Source organism: Podarcis tiliguerta, assembly GCF_965153285.1.
Source record: "Podarcis tiliguerta genome assembly, chromosome: 2".
Lineage (NCBI taxonomy): Eukaryota > Metazoa > Chordata > Lepidosauria > Squamata > Lacertidae > Podarcis > Podarcis tiliguerta.
This window is the reverse complement of record NC_139535.1, coordinates 118054117-118071055: the sequence shown is the minus strand read 5'-3', so window position 1 is coordinate 118071055 and position 16939 is coordinate 118054117. Positions and strand designations below refer to the sequence as shown.

Here is a 16939-nt window from a genome sequence, read left to right as displayed (position 1 = left end):
TTTATTTGAATCATGGTAGTCTCTAAAGGAGACACGAACATATGAAGAGCTCTGCTGGATCACACCAGTGGCCCATCTGTAGTCCAGCAACCTGTTCTCACAGTGACCATCCACAAGCCCATGGGAAGCCTGCAAGGAGGACCCGAGCTCAACAGCTAATACAATAAACAATAAGACCCAATAATATAATACTAAAAATGAGTTAAAATCTAAATGGGAATGCTATAAGAAATAAGCATAGTTAGGACCAAGCTGTGCTTTGTAAGGTTACTTGTACAGTGGTACCTCTGGTTATGAACTTAATTCATTCCGGAGGTCCGTTCTTAGGCTGAAACTGTTCTTATCCTGAGGTGTGCTTTTGCTAATGAGGCCTCTCACTACATGCGTGCCTCTGGCGTGCAATTTCCATTTGCATCCTGGGGCAGAGTTTGCAACCAGGAGCAGCTGCTTCCGGGTTAGCGGAGCTTGTAATCTGAAGTGTTCGTAACCAGAAGTGTTCATAACCGGAGGTAGCACTGTACAGTATATAAATTATTATTGGGAAAGTTATAGAGGTCCAAATTGCAGCGGTTCCACCATTACCGTGTTTTGTAATTTGCGTTCAGTTCTTTCTTCTCATTTGGAACACCTAAAAGCAATCTTGTGACTCTGACTCAAAAGGTGGTTTGCAGCCAACTTTGACGTTATTTTTCTCTAGCTTCAACAGGTCTTTCCCCTCTGGTGCAGGAAACTGCCTTGGTGCTTGTGCCTCCTTCTTTTGTGCAAGATATTAATGAATCAGGGACAGGGAGGCTCAGAACAGATTAAGCAACAACAACGAAGCTTGGGGTTGCTTAACCATTATGAAAGTGCAGAGTCGCTCTTGTGGTCTGAGAGGTTGGAGCTGACACCACGACACCACATGGGAGAGTTTCCAAAGGGAGTGACTCAGCTTAAAGCACTGACCAGATGTTAAAGGAAAATCACTGCCTCTTGCTTGGTTCCTCCCTCCTCCTGAGAGAAAGAGATTTGGCACTCAGGCAGTATCTCTTAACTCTGTCACGAACTTTGCCCTGCATCCCCCAGAGCAGCTGCCTGCCTGTGGGGTTTAATGTCCCACTTGGGCCACAAGCCTAGCAAAGCGGTTTAAGGGCATATCACAAGACGGATGAATGTGCATCTTTTAAATTATTTTAACACTTAGCCCCTAAAAGCAGCTTCAGATCAAAGATGCCGACTCTTGAGGCAAAGTGGCTTGAAATTACGATTCCCAGCTAGATTAGCGATGGTCTTCATCTGGAATGGCAGATTTATTCACTGGTGCTTGTTTTTGCTGTCCTGTGGCTCAGGCCTGTCGAATGTGCTTTACTCCAGAGCAGAACACGGCAGGCCTGGGATATCTTGGACATTGTACAGTGGTGGCCAGGGGGCTCCTGTTGAGACAGGTGACCAGGCAACCATTTTGCAGGCTGCTTCAAAATGAAAGAGCCAGGCCTTCTGGTCTGTAGGCTTTCAATTCAGAAAACTCAAAGCACGATGAATGGGCTGTATCAACAAAGGAAGCCTCTGCAACAGACTTGATACCATTCCTTTGCTGATTTGAAATTATATGCATAATTTCTGGGTGCTGTTTCCATTCTTGTTTAATTTATGTGCCTGTTTCCTGTCCAGTATAGCTACTATCTGTGTGTACTTGGATGCTTGTATCTCTGCTTCTCTAGGATGATTATCCCATAGCCTCATATCATATTTTACCTTAGAAGTGTATTGTCAATCCCTGGGGTCCAGAGGTTGTTGGGGTACAACTCCCATCATTCCTGGTCACTGCTGGGCTGGGGCTGATGGGAGTTCAGTATCTGGAGAACCACAGGTTCCTCACCCCTCCTCTATCCTTTCCTCTCTGTCTGCCTATCTGCTTTGAAGTCATCAAAGTGTAAATATGAATAACAACAATATCCTTCAGGAACTTGATTCCAAATGAAATTTAATCAAAAGCTATCTGAACTTCTGCAGCTTGAAGCCACTTGGTGGTGGTTGTTGTTGTTTTAAGATAGAGTGGTCTCTCTCTCACACACATGTGCACCAACTCCAAGTGGCTGTTCATAACTTATCCTTCCTCCCAGAATTCTCCTAATGGAATTATGTTGTTGCTACTGCTCCTATCCCCCTTGTAGCTTGCATGTTGCAATTTACAAGCCTGGCGACTCCAGTTTTCTGAAGAACAACAGAACACTAAAATTGTTTTTCCAGCCGAGTGGAGAAATTTGTTCTCCCCCAGCATGCTAATGAAAGGCAAATTTTGCAGTGAGTCAGTTTTTACTGTTAGCAAATCTGGCACTTGGTTCTTAGCCAGTCATCCTTGGAGGGCACCAGGCAGCTTGACTTGCTCAACAGTCCCTCGTCCCTTGAGACAGAGCCTTCTGCTTGGAGGGAGTGGAGGCAATTCATGTTTCCATTACACAGTGCAGAGAGAGAGAGAGAGAGAGAGAGTCTACTCTAAGACATTCTTACCCTTGCAGCACCATTGGACCTACCCAATACTGTATTAAGATTCAAGCCAGCACACGTACATTTGCTATGGTGGGTAATTGGGTCTTTCTTTTGTCAAGCTTCATTGTTGGGGCCAGCTTAGAATAGCAGTTCCTTTGCATCCCAGTCAGTGACACAATTGTATGCCGCTGCTGATTGGAGTCCAGAGGGTGCTTCCTGACCTTTTTAAAAAAGGGGGGAGCAGGGGGAAGAAGTGGAGAGAAAGCAGCAGATGAAGGCCCTGATATATGGAGCCTTCTATTGGAGGCCAAGGAAAATCCCCTTACCCAAACATGAGGAATTAGTACCCAAAACTTGCTGTACACACTGCAGGTTCAGATATCCAAACAGCTGGACCTGTGTATAGTACTGTAACACATAAGCGGCCTTAAACAAGCCTTACTTTATTGTGTTTTGCTGGTTTGCAGCAGCCATTTCTCCACAAACCATGGGGAAGGAGGGGAAGAGATCTAACAAATAAGAGAGCATTTCCCCCTTCCTTGTTTACCTTTTGCAAGATTTTAGAGGGTTTTCCTGGTTTTTTTAAAAATCATTTGGGGGTCAAAATTCTGTAGTTGGAAACACATTAGAAAATTTCCCATAGCAGTCATTGGGAATCATTGACTCGTTATGTGAACACTCGCCTAACAAACAATTCCCTGAGAATGCATTGTGTTTGGATAGTGGAACCTGTGTTACTGAGTCAGACCACTTTTTCATCTTATCTCAGTGTTGCCTATTCTACAGTGGCTCTGCAGCAATTCTGTGAATTGAATTTGGGACCTTCTGCATGCAAAGCAGATGTTACAAAGCTGAGCCACAGATGTGTAGTGAATATGTTCTGGACTAAGGCAAGTAGAGGAAGACTGACCCTTGCAAAGCCAGCATAGTATTGTGGTTAGAGTTTTGGGCTAGAACCTGGGAGACCAAAGTTCAAATCCACACATCGCCATGAAACATGGGCCAGTCACTGTCTTTCAGCCTAGCCTACTTCACAGGGTTGTTGTGAGAATCATGTCCTGGGGAAAGTGCAATAAACCACGTATGACTCTTTGGAAGAAAGGTGAGGATATAAACAAACTCATAAACAAACTGTCCCTCTCCTGCTACAAGTTATGGCAAAGCAGTTATTTCTAATGTACAGTACCTATTTATGTTTAGAAAACTGGGATGTAAAGATGTTCAGTCAAGAAATGAAGTATGGCAACTGTAATTTTTTGCAAATAGAATACGAAAAAAGCCTATATGGTGTTCACTTACATCGAGTGTAGGATCAGATCTCTTTTGCACAGTTAGAAGCTGTGAGTTAGAAAGAAGCAGAATCTACAGTCTGCAAGTAAACAATTTGTATAGTGAGCTACAGTTATCCTCTTATTGGTAATTTAAGCATAGTAAGTGCCATAGTAAAGTCCCACCCTGGGCTTCTTTGGGAGTAAAGGCTGGATATGAGATTTAATAATAAATTCAATAATAAAACTGTAATTTGGTGAGATCCACATTCTGAAAGGTATGTGTGTTTTGGGCAGCACCATCCTATGAACTGTACTTGTGAAAGAGCTAAATTATGTTCTCTCATTTGTAAAGGATGTTCCTTTATGTGGAATTTATTAGGAAAACTTATGTTTTGATTTCTGTTTATCTTAGTTTCAGTGTCTGTTTTGGATTTTGTAATGGGGGCTTGTTATGGAGATGCATTACTGTAGATTATAGTAACTCCTAAATATGCACCTTTGTATATAAATTAGCATATGCAAATTTTATGTAAACCCACATAGTTGTGGGCTGAGTGGGCAATGCATTTCTTCTTTTTCGGTGATCTGCAAGTGGCTATGGTAACTAACCTGTAGTTGAGCACCTGGAAACAAGTAATCGTGATTTCATTAATCCAACCACAGTTACTCATTAAGTCTGAAATGGGGAACTGTGGCTTAATGTCAGGATCTTAACCATAGGTAGAAGTTGATTTAAGATTCTGCTTTGTAAGCTCATATTAAACTTCATTTTTCCATTTTGGATATAATGGAATCAGAATGTAAGGGCTTATGAAGGGAGGTGGCATGGGGAGGGTGTTTCACAAGCCAGAATCTGAGCTTTTGAACTTGGCCAGAATCTGGGGGCCCCTTTTTGGTTTGGTTGCTGCTGCTTCCCAAATCTCCCCCCCCCCCGGCCTTCCGCCACTGCGCTTTAGCAGCACACTGTTTGGGCCTCTGCCAACAAAGTATTTTGGAATGTAGCAATAGGCTGTGGAGGCCTAGTGCTCTCAGAAGCCCATTGATGCCAGGACTGGAGAAAAAAGAAAACCCTGTGAAACAGGGGAAAAGTTTTGAAAGCTGTTTTCAAGGGGGGCACAGGGCGGGTGAGGGAGCCTAATTGAGGACAGCAGCCAGTTCCCCGAGAACAGAGCAGCACAGAAGGATGAGAGGAGAATAGGCCTCTAAATATCTCAGTGGGAGAGCAATCTTCTGCCTGATGCTCTATTCTTCAGTAACACAAAACAGGCCCAGTGGGGAGGAGAAGGGGTTGCTTGGGATGGTTCCTTGGCGGCAAGAAAACTAGGGGGGAGCACGTGATAGGGGGTGAGATGTGGCTGAAGAACAGGCCAGGTGAAGTGGCATGCGGTCAGTGGACATGGGAAACTAGGCTGTCCCCTAAATATACCTGGTAAATTAGAGTATTAAAGTATTAATGCCTGGTGCCTCCTTCCCAAAGCCTGGGAAGCTTCTGCCCGTCTTAGGGAGGCAGGCGGGATGCTCACAAACACAATGTCCCTCCCTTCCCACAATTGCCTTTACAAGCTGTTGCCTCTGGCCCTAACTGTTCCCCAAAGAAAAGCTTCCCTGCACACCACTGGCCAGGTGTGGGGGGGGAGGGGGGAGGAGAAGAGCACTAGCCAGAGACAGGGTACTCATGTCTCACGACCAATGCCACTGTGCAGGGGTTCAGGCACTGCAGTTGTTTGAGGCTACAGGGTCACAGTCAAATCCTTTTTGTGTCATAGCCAAACAGCACAGCCTGAAATGCATATAGTCTAAATAGGCCTAATTTTATAAGGCTATTTCATTTTTCATGGTATTATATATAGCTTCCTCTGGCGATTGAGAAAAAGTTTTTATTTGAAAAGGGCTTTGCCAGGTGGTGTTTTTTTTTTTGCTGAGCATGTTGTTCTCTTTTACTGCTGTAGTTTATATGGTGGTTTTAGAAGGCTTGTTCATCATCTTGAGTGCCTGTGCTGTTCGAAAGACAGCTAACAAATTTTATAAACAAACTAATAAATGTTTTTAATAGGGTCACTGGGTTTATGTTCAGCAGGCTCCTGTCCCTTAAAAGGGTTGTACAGAAAGGAAAGTTCTGCTGGTTGCAGTTTCTTCTGTCAGTGTAGCTTTGTATTTGGGAAAAGTTCCCTTAACAAAACTCTCAGTTATACACATTTCAGAGAGAGAGAGAGAGAGAGAGAGAATGTGGCAGCTCTAAGAAAGGACTGGAGAACTTCATGGTGTTCTAGATCTACCATCTCCACTTAACTGGGAACTTATTTCTTGAAATGGAGGTTTGGTAAGAAGACATGATCTGTATGACAGAGCGGCAAAGGAGGAACAGAAGTTCCATGTGATGTGTAGCATTTCAGATTGCAGATGGGAGAACAGAGTCTCAGTGCTCCCTCCCAAACAATACTTACTAGCAGTGCTTTCCCCCCTAGAAAAACAGGTGCTGATACTCATCATGAAGTTGTTTCAGTAAGTGCCAGACTTTTTAACAACAACAAAAGAGGTGCCGGTACTGAATACCCTTGAGTACCACCTGACATATAAAACTTAGCATGATGCAGAGGAGGTTGTAGCTTAGCCTTCTCTTTGAAGATATCTCCACGCATCACCACCCTTTGAAATTTGTGCTTTTCTGAGGTACTTCCAGTCACGGAGTGCAAGCATTGTCTCTATAATTCTGGATGACCTGGAACTCTTGAGATTTGTACCATGAGCAGTTCTGTGTGCCTGACTCTTTACAGATCCACTGACAGCTCTTTTGCAGTTCAATTCCTTCTTGTCCTGAGGAATGAGCTGATCAGATGTGCCTGTACAGATGAAAGGCAGGTTGTAAATATTTTTGATGGTATAGTAGTTGGACACTCTGAGCCATGGCTTCCAAGGAGTTTTGACAGAATCGAAGAACCAAGATTTCCCACAGTTCATTTCTCATAGGTGTAGCTTTCAAAAGGAGTCCACCAAAAGTCCATATAACTACAAGACAGATAAGGCAGATGGGCTCAGCAGATAAAAATATCAACAGATGAAACATTACCTACCCATGCTGTATAGATCCCAACTCCAGATTGCTGGCCTTTTGAAGAAGGTTAATTTCTGAACTGTTCTTGACCAAGAGTTAATATCTTACTTACCACACCCTTCGTTTTCTTCCATTAGATGTGGAGCAGATGGCTATTGACTGGCTTACAGGCAACTTCTACTTTGTGGATGATATTGATGACCGGATATTTGTCTGCAACAAGAATGGGGTCACCTGTGTTACGCTGCTTGACCTGGAACTGTACAATCCCAAAGGCATTGCACTGGACCCAACCATGGGGTGAGAATCTTGTGTGTGCGGTTTGTGGATGAAGAATATATTTGTTTGGGAAAGATGGAAATAATGTTGCAATTGGTGGTTTATGAACTCAATACAGTAATTCCTGGCTTTAGGAGAATGGTGCATCTTGGAGGAAGAGCATTTTATGTGCTCCTTCCCATGAAGTTTTCCAGCCATTTTAAAGAAGGTTGGCTGGATAAAGTTTTTGTATTATTATTTAATTATTGTGATGTAATCGATGCAAAATAGGATTCTTCTGCATTTTCAAGATGTGGTCATGGCCATGTAGAATCCATGAGCCCAGAGCTATAAGTAATGCACTTTTCATGCTTGACTTTTTCTCTTAAATTATCACAGTGTCCTTTGAATAACTAAGTGCCTGTCAATGTGAAATCTAACCAACAGAGCAGCAGTGAAGTGGCATACGAAATGGCAAACACCTCTCTTTCCTTCTGCCCCATTTGAATTATCAACCTATTAGAAAGCATAGCTGAAATAAGGAACATAGTGGGAGTTATTTGGGAATGAATGGCAACTTTATATTCTGAGAGTTGTGATAATTTGTCCATTTAAGCATGGGCTGGTGGATGGGTGAGCTGATTTGTAGAGTTGATCTTGAACCTGCCAAGGATTTAGACTGGAGAATCATTTGAACTTGGGTTCTATGAGATCCTTCTTTGCTGCATCAGCATCTATGAGCTATCAAAGGAATCCTCCTTCCAAAGAGTGTCAGTGTCTTGCAAGCATAGGTCTACACATGGCAGGTGATTGATAGTGAAGAAATGTGAAATCTGAATCACAGAGTATCCTGTGAGCCCAATTTCACACAGTACTTGTCAGCTGAAGGCTGGGCCTACACAATGTCAGAGCCTCTCAGGTTTGGCCATGACCTGTGGTGCCTGGATTTGACATCACCTGACATCAGAAGGTCATGTGCTCTCATAATTTACAACAGGAGTAGCCATTGTGGTACCCTCCAGATGTTGTTGGACTGGAGCTCCTATCATCCCTGATGACTGGTGATGCTAGCTGGGACTGATGGGAGATGTTCTCCAGCAACATTTGAAGGGTCCTATGTTGCCTAGCCCTGATTTACAAAAGAGGCACATAATGTCTGAACCCTCCCTGGTAGATGTGCTCCCGCCTGGAACATGCTATCAATGCCAGTTTCTATGGCTCCTTCTGGGTGTTGTGAACAAAAACTGTTCTTGGGAATGTTAGAGACCTTTTTTCTCCTGGTTTCCTGGGGCACAGTTGGACACTTTCTGCTTCAGCTGTGAGGGTTAGTGCAGCATCAGCATGAGCTGAAATGCTCAGCATGTCTGGTCTTGACAGGATCAGATGCACTGATACTCTACTTCTGATCCCTCACTATAGAGCTGTCTGGATGTGCTGTAGAAAACCACAGAATCTGTGTAATTGGTGCTATGTTATGGGATGTTTCACATCAGACGTGTAGCTATTGCATTCAGTCTGTACCACATTTAGAGGGGAGTGCCTCACCTCACTGTGCAAAAGAAAAAGTGGCTTCCCATTAGTGACCAGACACTGTTAAATTTATGGACCCTCTCTGTGGTCAAGGGTCCAAGGATCAGACTTCAGTTGTCCTTGGCATGGTGTGCTTGCTAGGCATCTTGAAGGTCAGCCAGTTAGTTGCCTTTAGTGAAATCTTATTGGAAAAGAGGGAAAAGATGATGGTCATCTTTGTGTCAGGGCACTGCTGGAACAAACTGAAAATGCTGTGGGAAAACATAAAAAGAAGTTCATGACATTGTAGCTCAGTATTGCGTCTATGCATATTTGGTTGCACAGATGTTTATATTTCATCACTGACTTTGTAAGAAAGGGTAGAATCATCTTGTGCTCAGTTCATACAAGCATGCATAGAGTTGACCTTGAGCAGATCCAGGGCATGCATTTCCTCTGTGCTGGGGTCTTGCAACTGCATATAGACAAGGCAAAGTGCTCCAGTTCAGTCAGGTCTCGGTAGCTTATATCATCTTAGAATCAAGGAAGGAGTATTTGTTACCTGTTGTCTCCTTCCAGGCACATGTTTCTGCTTTCTGCCATGTTGCTCTATGTAGCCTTCCCCTTCCCTCACCACCTCCTTCACATTTGCCCTCAAGGCTCGGTTCTCTTACCAAACTTGTCCTCAGCACCACTGGCACACCTTACTAGTATTTCATTGACACCTGATTGTGACTCATCATCCTCTGGCCTTGTTTCTCCCTGGTTTGCCTAAAGTAGGTTGTTGTAAGCCGGGCTTCCTCAAACCTGGCCCTCCAGATGTTTTGAGACTACAATTCCCATCATCCCTGACCACTGGTCCTTCTAGCTAGGGATCATGGGAGTTGTAGGCCAAAAACATCAGGGGGTGAGTTTGAGGAAGCCTGTTGTAAGCCCTCTGCACAGAAATGGGACCAAATTTATGTGCTGTATGATACTTGCTGCAAGACTGGCATTAAAGAGATGCTAAATGCTGCTTCTATTCAGCAGCAGTCATAAGAGTAATGGAATTCAGGATGATGGTGTGGCTGGAGCGCTGCAGAGTTCAAGACTCATCGGGAAGGGAAGTTGGTAACTGTATATTGTACAATGCATATGCAAGAAAGAAGCAGTGAGAGGGGGCATTTTGTAGGGGAGGCATGAGATGGTGGTGAGGGTGTGTTAACCTATCCACTGCCTGCCTGCTTGGTTAGGCTCCCTTGAAACCCAACCAGCCACAGCTGCTTTCCCTCCTCCTGGGTAGTTTCAGGTGCACATTTAGAAGCTGGATGGGGGAGTACTTTGAGGAGAAGTTTCAGGCATTCAGTTCATTGTATTGCACTTCAAGCAAAAGCAAAGAGTTTATGCTGTGCTGATGAGGCCTTACAGTGCAGTCCAAACCCCCTTTGTTCTGGGCCAGAGTGGGTTTACATGAATTGGGTGGGGGAAGCATTGAAACAGTGACACCCTGCCTCTTCTCCTATCCAGATTATCCCCTTAGCACACTGATCTGCAGAAAAGCCAGAGGGGGTGGGGTGGATAATGTCCACAGGTAATATATTGCTAGGCTCTGTTTCCGTAAGTGTTTTCTTTAGGGAGCTTGGTAGGTAGCTAAATCTTAAGCACATTTACTTAGAAGTAAGTCTCATTGATTCTCCATGGGGCTTACTTTCAAGTATTTAATTTTTAACTCAAGATCTATGTACAATGGGGATGAGATCTTCACCATTTGAAGATCATAGAATCATAGAATCATAGAATCATAGAATCATAGAGTTGGAAGAGACCACAAGGGTCATCGAGTCCAACCCCCTGCCAAGCAGGAAACACCATCAGAGCACTCCTGACATATGGTTGTCAAGCCTCTGCTTAAAGACCTCCAAAGAAGGAGACTCTACCACACTCCTTAGATGAGGGCACCAGAGGGCACCAGAGGGCACTCAGATACTGTGTGAGAACGATTCCAAATACTGATGCTCCCTTTGTGTCAAGCTTGAGGTCTAGTAATCCGAGTGCCCTTGAGGGCCTTGTGGTAGATAGATACGGTCAATCTGGCCTTCTGATATCCTTGTCCTAAACCCAAATACTGTAAATTGCCTTTAGCACTGAAGCAAAGAAACAGGAATGCGTGTATAAGTATGTATTTTGCACCATTTTGTATCAGGTTGGCTGCTCTCCTGAATACTCAAGAAGCCTCCTTCTGCACTTGAGGTGTTTCTTTCCAGTGTGGATGATAGATAACGGTATTTAGAAATGGGTGTTCTGTGGCCAAAGGATACCTTAGTCTGCCACCTAGTGTTTACTTTGGTTTTCTGTTAGGTAACATGATATAACACCCCCCACCCTCGTGTTAGGGTTTTCAAAAAATAAAAATAAAAGAAATGTGTACGTTATGTTGCTCTAACAATAGTTTTTGCACTAGTGGGTTACTGGTGGTGAGGCTTAAGGGGATCTCCTCCCTGCTCCTGCGCATTTTTCTCAGGCAAAAGCACGACACCAAAAGCTGTACAGTACTTCATTTTAACTTTTCCTGGCAGCTAGCTATACCATTTTTATTTTCAACATTCAGTTGTGAAGATTGGCAGGTAGAACTGATAGGAGCTGAATGAGCTAGCAGTCCCTAGCACCCTGCTACCTAAGTCCTCTCATCCAACCCCCAAAGGCCAAACTGTTCAGAAGCAAGGGTGTTTTGCAGTGACGTCTTCAGCGTACATCCCATGAGAAGCCTCATTGGACTCAGTGGGATTTCCATACAAGCCAAACATACACAGACAGAGCTAGACAACTTTTAAAACCATAGGAGTGCAGGAATAGTTGAAACAACTCAGAACCTATATATTTCACTTCTTATGCATTTTAAAGTCACTTGCGTGTTAATCATGACAAAATAGGTTCCCAGCTTCGTGGTTTTTTTAACAAAGGAGATCTTTGGAACAATCCAAATCGTGGTGGGGTAGAGCTGTGCATCCACTGCTGAATCCAAAGGTCTTCTGCTCTCTCTATCCAAGGGGAAGGAGGGATGTATTCCCCTCTTTTTTCTTTTCTTTTTGCTGCACCAGCTCCATCTTGACTTAGCTGAAACGCCCAAAGATTGGACCCTTGGGTATTCACAAAGTTTTGGATCCAGTAGATGTAAATCCACTAGTGTACTATCTGGGTACACTCCATTTTCAGGGCTCCTTGTTCTCACTAGAATAAAGCTTGGGCCTCTGTGATGGCATGCCATCCACCCACGCTTCTCTTGAAGGAGGCCGGTGAGGAGACTACATGCATCCCACATGTACCCCTACCCTTCCACCATCATTGTAATGGGAGGGTTTAGGATTGCTGTCAATCTGTTTCATAATCTTCCCTTGATTGGATGGGATTGGAGGCTCATCACCACCATCCCCTTTTCAGAGTTTCAAGTCCCCTGTGTGACTGGACTGCTCCCTATAGACGTCATTGAAGTCTCACTCTAGAAATGAGGCAGGCTCATTTTGTTTTTAAAGTAGTACATTGCTTAAAGACATTAATTAAAAGAGGAATGTTGGATCTGGAACTTCTCAGCTAATGAACTTGTGCTCTGGTGGTTACTGTCCTGGTAGATTTTGGTCCATTAATGGAAAGAACAGCTTTGAAGCTGGATTTCATTTACAGCCTGGTGCAGTCCATGTTTAACCAAAAGGAAGTTCAGCTCAGTTCAATAAGACTTATTCCCATACAGGATTAATGAAAAGTATTATTATTATTATTATTATTATTATTATTATTTGACTGGTTTCAATGCATTCAGTAGGCCTTATAAGTAGCCTTAACCTATGAGTTTGTTTAATTAAAACATGCAGACCTGAGGTTAATTGAAAAGATTTTCTGCTTGAAGTCCTCCTCACCTGCTTCTCTGCTTTCTTGCAGGAAGGTTTTCTTCACCGACTATGGACAGATACCGAAGGTGGAGCGCTGTGACATGGATGGGCAGAATCGCACAAAACTGGTTGACGCCAAGATTGTCTTCCCCCATGGTATCACCTTGGACTTGGTCAACCGGCTGGTTTATTGGGCAGATGCCTATCTTGACTACATCGAAGTGGTGGATTATGAAGGAAAGAACCGGCACACTATCATTCAGGGCATCCTGGTGAGTTCTCCTCTGGAGATCCTGCAGCAGGAGTTATGGAGTCCCTTGGAACGATGGGATGGTTAAGCCCATCTCTGGTTCCTTCTGGTGCGCTGCTGTCTTTGTGAATATCAATATCACTGACGGCTGTGCTTCTAACTTATCCTTCAACTTACGTTGAGAGATACCTAAATGTAGCAATCTAACTGCAGGCTTAAGCAAACTTTTTTAAAATTAAAGAGATATTAATTAAAACTTTTAAATTAAAAGTTAATTAAAACTTTAATTAAAATTATTAATTATTAATTAAAACTTTTTTAAAATTAAAGAGAATTAAAGGCCTGGGTTGTGAGCTGGAAGTTCTGAGTTCCTTAAACAAGATGACAGCACTGATGTTCAGCACAGTGACATTTGCTGCATAGAAACAAAGTGATGTCAGGATTGTAAGCAATGTGGATGAGTCACAAGAGTTCTAAGAGATCTGAAGGCCATTGGACATGCTCTGCCAACTGAAAGCACAGAGCAGCCTTCCTCCAACCTGGTGCCCTCTATATGTTCTGAACTGCAATTCCCTTCAGCCTCAGCGAGCATGGCTAATGATCAGGGATGATGGGAGTTGGAACTCCCTGCCTATTGAGATCAAGCAGGTGCCTTCATTGCACCCTTTCAGCACCTGCTAAAAACATTCTTGTTTAGACAAGCCGATCCAGGTGCTTACAAAGCTTAGGTAATTTGAATCTGTTTTAGTATTTTAACTTTTTATGGTTGTGATTTCCCCCCCTTGATGTTATTGTTTTATCCTTTTGTAAACTGCTTTGTGTGTTTTTTTAAACAATCAAGCGGCGTTTAAATTTTATGAACTAAATAATACATATATAAATAGTTGAGCAACCTCTGTGCAGCACCAGCTTGGGGGAAGGCAGGCATAAATTCAGAGCCATAGTGTGCCATAATTGGAGAGCAGGTACAGGGAAGAAGGGGACCAGAAGGGGAAGGCCTTCAGATGTGTAAGCTGCAAGTGATCCACACACACAAAAATCACATTTGTGCCCTCTAGATAGAGCATCTCTATGGCCTGACCGTCTTTGAAAACTACCTGTATGCCACCAACTCAGACAACGCCAATGCTCAGCAGAAAACCAGCGTCATCCGTGTTAATCGATTCAACAGTAGTGACTTCCAAGTGGTGACCCGGGTGGATAAGGGCGGAGCTCTTCATGTCTACCACCAGCGACGTCAGCCCACAGGTATACAGGGAGTGGGTTTTGGGTAGCGTTTGGAGGGAAAGAAGTGGGATGTCCTGGAGCTGAGGACCAGTTGAAGTGCCCAGCAAAACTGTTGTTGGTTTGCTTTGTTGTATCACCTTGATGTTTGGTGGTGGAGGTCTGTGTTCATTGTGAAATAAGGTAATTCTCTTTGGGAATGGTGCCAAAATAACACAAACACACACATGCACACACACCTCAGCAGTGCTATGGGCATAATTAAAAGTCATTCACAATGTCACACGAGACTCCATCTAGAAATATCTGCATTACATTCTAACCAGAGGACTTAGTCCACTCTCTGCATCCCATTCATTGCTTCTGTATCTATTCTTCTGTCAGAACTACCATCAGTATGGCATCAGATTGAGTAATCAGTTTATTCTTGCATTCCGTGTCCTGCTCACTTAGCATCACAGAGAGTGGTCCAGCCATCCTTCCTGCATCCTGTTTTATCATCCATATCTGGGCAGTCCATTCTTGAGGCCAGTTTTTTAATTATCCACATAGCATTGGTCTGCCTAGTCTCTCTGCCTTGGTCATATATCATCAGATTGATTGAACTGCCCACCCTCCTGCCGTGGTCGGTTGTATAGGTGGTTCATTTTTATCAGGACTCTACTGAATGGCAACAAAGGAATGTCTTGCCACCCTGCTTTCTCATTATTTTCATGTATGAGCAACAAAGGTCCATGAGGTTGTTTTTGGCAACAGGTTCAGAACAGTGTGCCATTCTGCAATACTGCCTTATCTGCAGGCAGCTACTTAATGATCATTTAGAAGGTGATGTATTCACACCATACTTTCCCTCTCTCAGGATGGGAAAGGTTGTCCAGTGGCGTACTCTGCTCAATTATAAACCAGGTTTGGAAGATTATCTATATAGAACTGATTGGTTTAATTTGAGAATAGAGCTTAACACTTGCTGTTGTTGTTGTTGTTGTTGTTTAGTCGTTCAGTCGTGTCCGACTCTTCGTGACCCCATGGACCAGAGCACGCCAGGCACTTCTGTCTTCCACTGCCACCCGCAGTTTGGTCAGATTCATGTTTGTAGCTTCGAGAACACTGTCTAACCATCTCGTCCTCTGTCGTCCTCTTCTCCTTGTGCCCTCCATCTTTCCCAACATCAGGGTCTTTTCCAGGGAGTCTTCTCTTCTCATGAGGTGGCCAAAGTATTGGAGCCTCAGCTTCACGATCTGTCCTTCCAGTGAGCACTCAGGGCTGATTTCCTTAAGAATGGATGCGTTTGATCTTCTTGCAGTCCATGGGACTCTCAAGAGTCTCCTCCAGCACCATAATTCAAAAGCGTCAATTCTTCGGCGATCAGCCTTCTTTATGGTCCAGCTCTCACTTCCATACATCACTACTGGGAAAACCATAGCTTTTACTATACGGTAACACTTGCTAGATTTCGTCTAATGCCATCTGTGGTATCAGAGGGTAGGTTGTTTAAGATTCCGTACAGTTCTTAGCTTTGTCACTGCCAGATGCAGAAAGAGGATCTTCCTCACTGTTTGTTTGATTGCCAATTGTCTCAAGCAAGAGTAAAAATATCCTGCTGTTATGTTAAAGAAAAGCACTAATTGGTCTGACCTCCAAAAGTTAGGGGGTTTTGCTTTTTAGGAATGGCTTCAGGATAACAAGTAAAGCTGTTACATTTTTAATTATGTTAGCTATGCCATGGGTAGATTCTGTTAAGTGCTGGAGGAGGAGAGGGGAACACACAAGTCTGAGGCTTGCTGCAGCTCAGTCTGTTCAATGATCTGCCCACCTTGTGTGCATTATACCAGGAGAAAACAGGATGACAGAGCATTCCAGACTGATTAGTGCTTGAGCCCTAAAACAGGACAAGGGAGAGAGGTGTTAAGGCTATCTTTCTCGCTAAAATGTTTTTATTGCCAGTAGAAATTTTATTATTGGAAGTGGGAAATTCTGACCGAAACTGACGATTTATTCTGACTATTTATTTGGTTTCTGCATAGAAAGGTGGCACATTGCTGTCCTTTGCATTTCATGCACATGCACATATTTACTTACATCAGCATCTGATGAAGTGGACTTTATGCCACAATAAAGGGCAGTTCTGAACACATATACTAGGGGGTAAGCCCCACTGGAAATAATGGAACTTGCTTCTAAATAGTCATGAATATACAGTATTTGCATTGTAAATATGTTTCTCTTTTAAGGTACCAGCAAGAGTCTACATTCTTTTTGCTATAACAACGGGCTGGTTTGCACATCACAGTCAACCAAGGTTTATGGTTTCCTGTGAACAAGCAGTGGGGCTAGCGCATGCTGCTTAGTCACTCCCACTTTGCTTTCCTCTGCATACAATAGTGAGAAACAAACCGTGTGATTTGGCTTAGTTTTGCATGTGAACCAGTAAGCATCATTTGTTTTGCTCTAATCTAGGGTTGCCATATCTTGGAAGAGAAGAAAAGAGAACAGCCTGAGCTGGGGAAAGAGGCATGTAGCGCTGCCGCTGTGGCACCCTCGCACCTCTTTCCCTGGCTCAGGCTGGCAGCAGCCACAGCATGCAGAGCAGCCCGAGCTGCCCAAGCCCCCCCCCCCCAACCCCAAACCCAGACATTTCCTTTAAAATGTAAACATCCGCCCAGATGGGCATGTTAGCCCCCCCCCCCGGACATGTCTGGGTTTCCCCGGATGTATGGCAAGCTTATCTAATCAAACCGTGAGTGAAAGCTAAGGTTTGTTCCTAGCTTATCAGTAATGGTTTGCTTGGGAGAAACAAACCACATGGGCTGGTTTGCACATAATGCTAAACCAAGATGCGTGGTTTGCTTCACGTTGCTTCAGGCACAATTAAAACAATTACAATCAAAACAACCACACCTCTGGTATTTATAGCTCTGAGCAATGAGTAATGGGGGTAAGCCCTTACCCTTCCACTCAACAGCCATAGACTTTTATGAGTTGTACACACATCTCTTCTTGTTCTGGTTTCACAAGAAGGTTGGCAGTGGCTGGTATTGTTCCT

The 16939-nt window shown here is 43.7% G+C and overlaps 1 protein-coding gene across 6 annotated transcripts in view; it reads left to right on the top strand.

The window, feature by feature from the left end:
• LRP1 (LDL receptor related protein 1) overlaps window positions 1-16939 on the top strand; it is a 306533-nt gene that overhangs the window by 155770 nt on the left and 133824 nt on the right. For all 6 annotated transcript variants that reach the window (XM_083428173.1, XM_083428171.1, XM_083428172.1 and 3 more), the window contains 3 exons: window positions 6930-7092; window positions 12472-12694; window positions 13731-13920. In XM_083428173.1, coding sequence (XP_083284299.1) covers window positions 6930-7092; window positions 12472-12694; window positions 13731-13920 — 576 coding nt within the window. The remainder of the gene's footprint in view (window positions 1-6929; window positions 7093-12471; window positions 12695-13730; window positions 13921-16939) is intronic.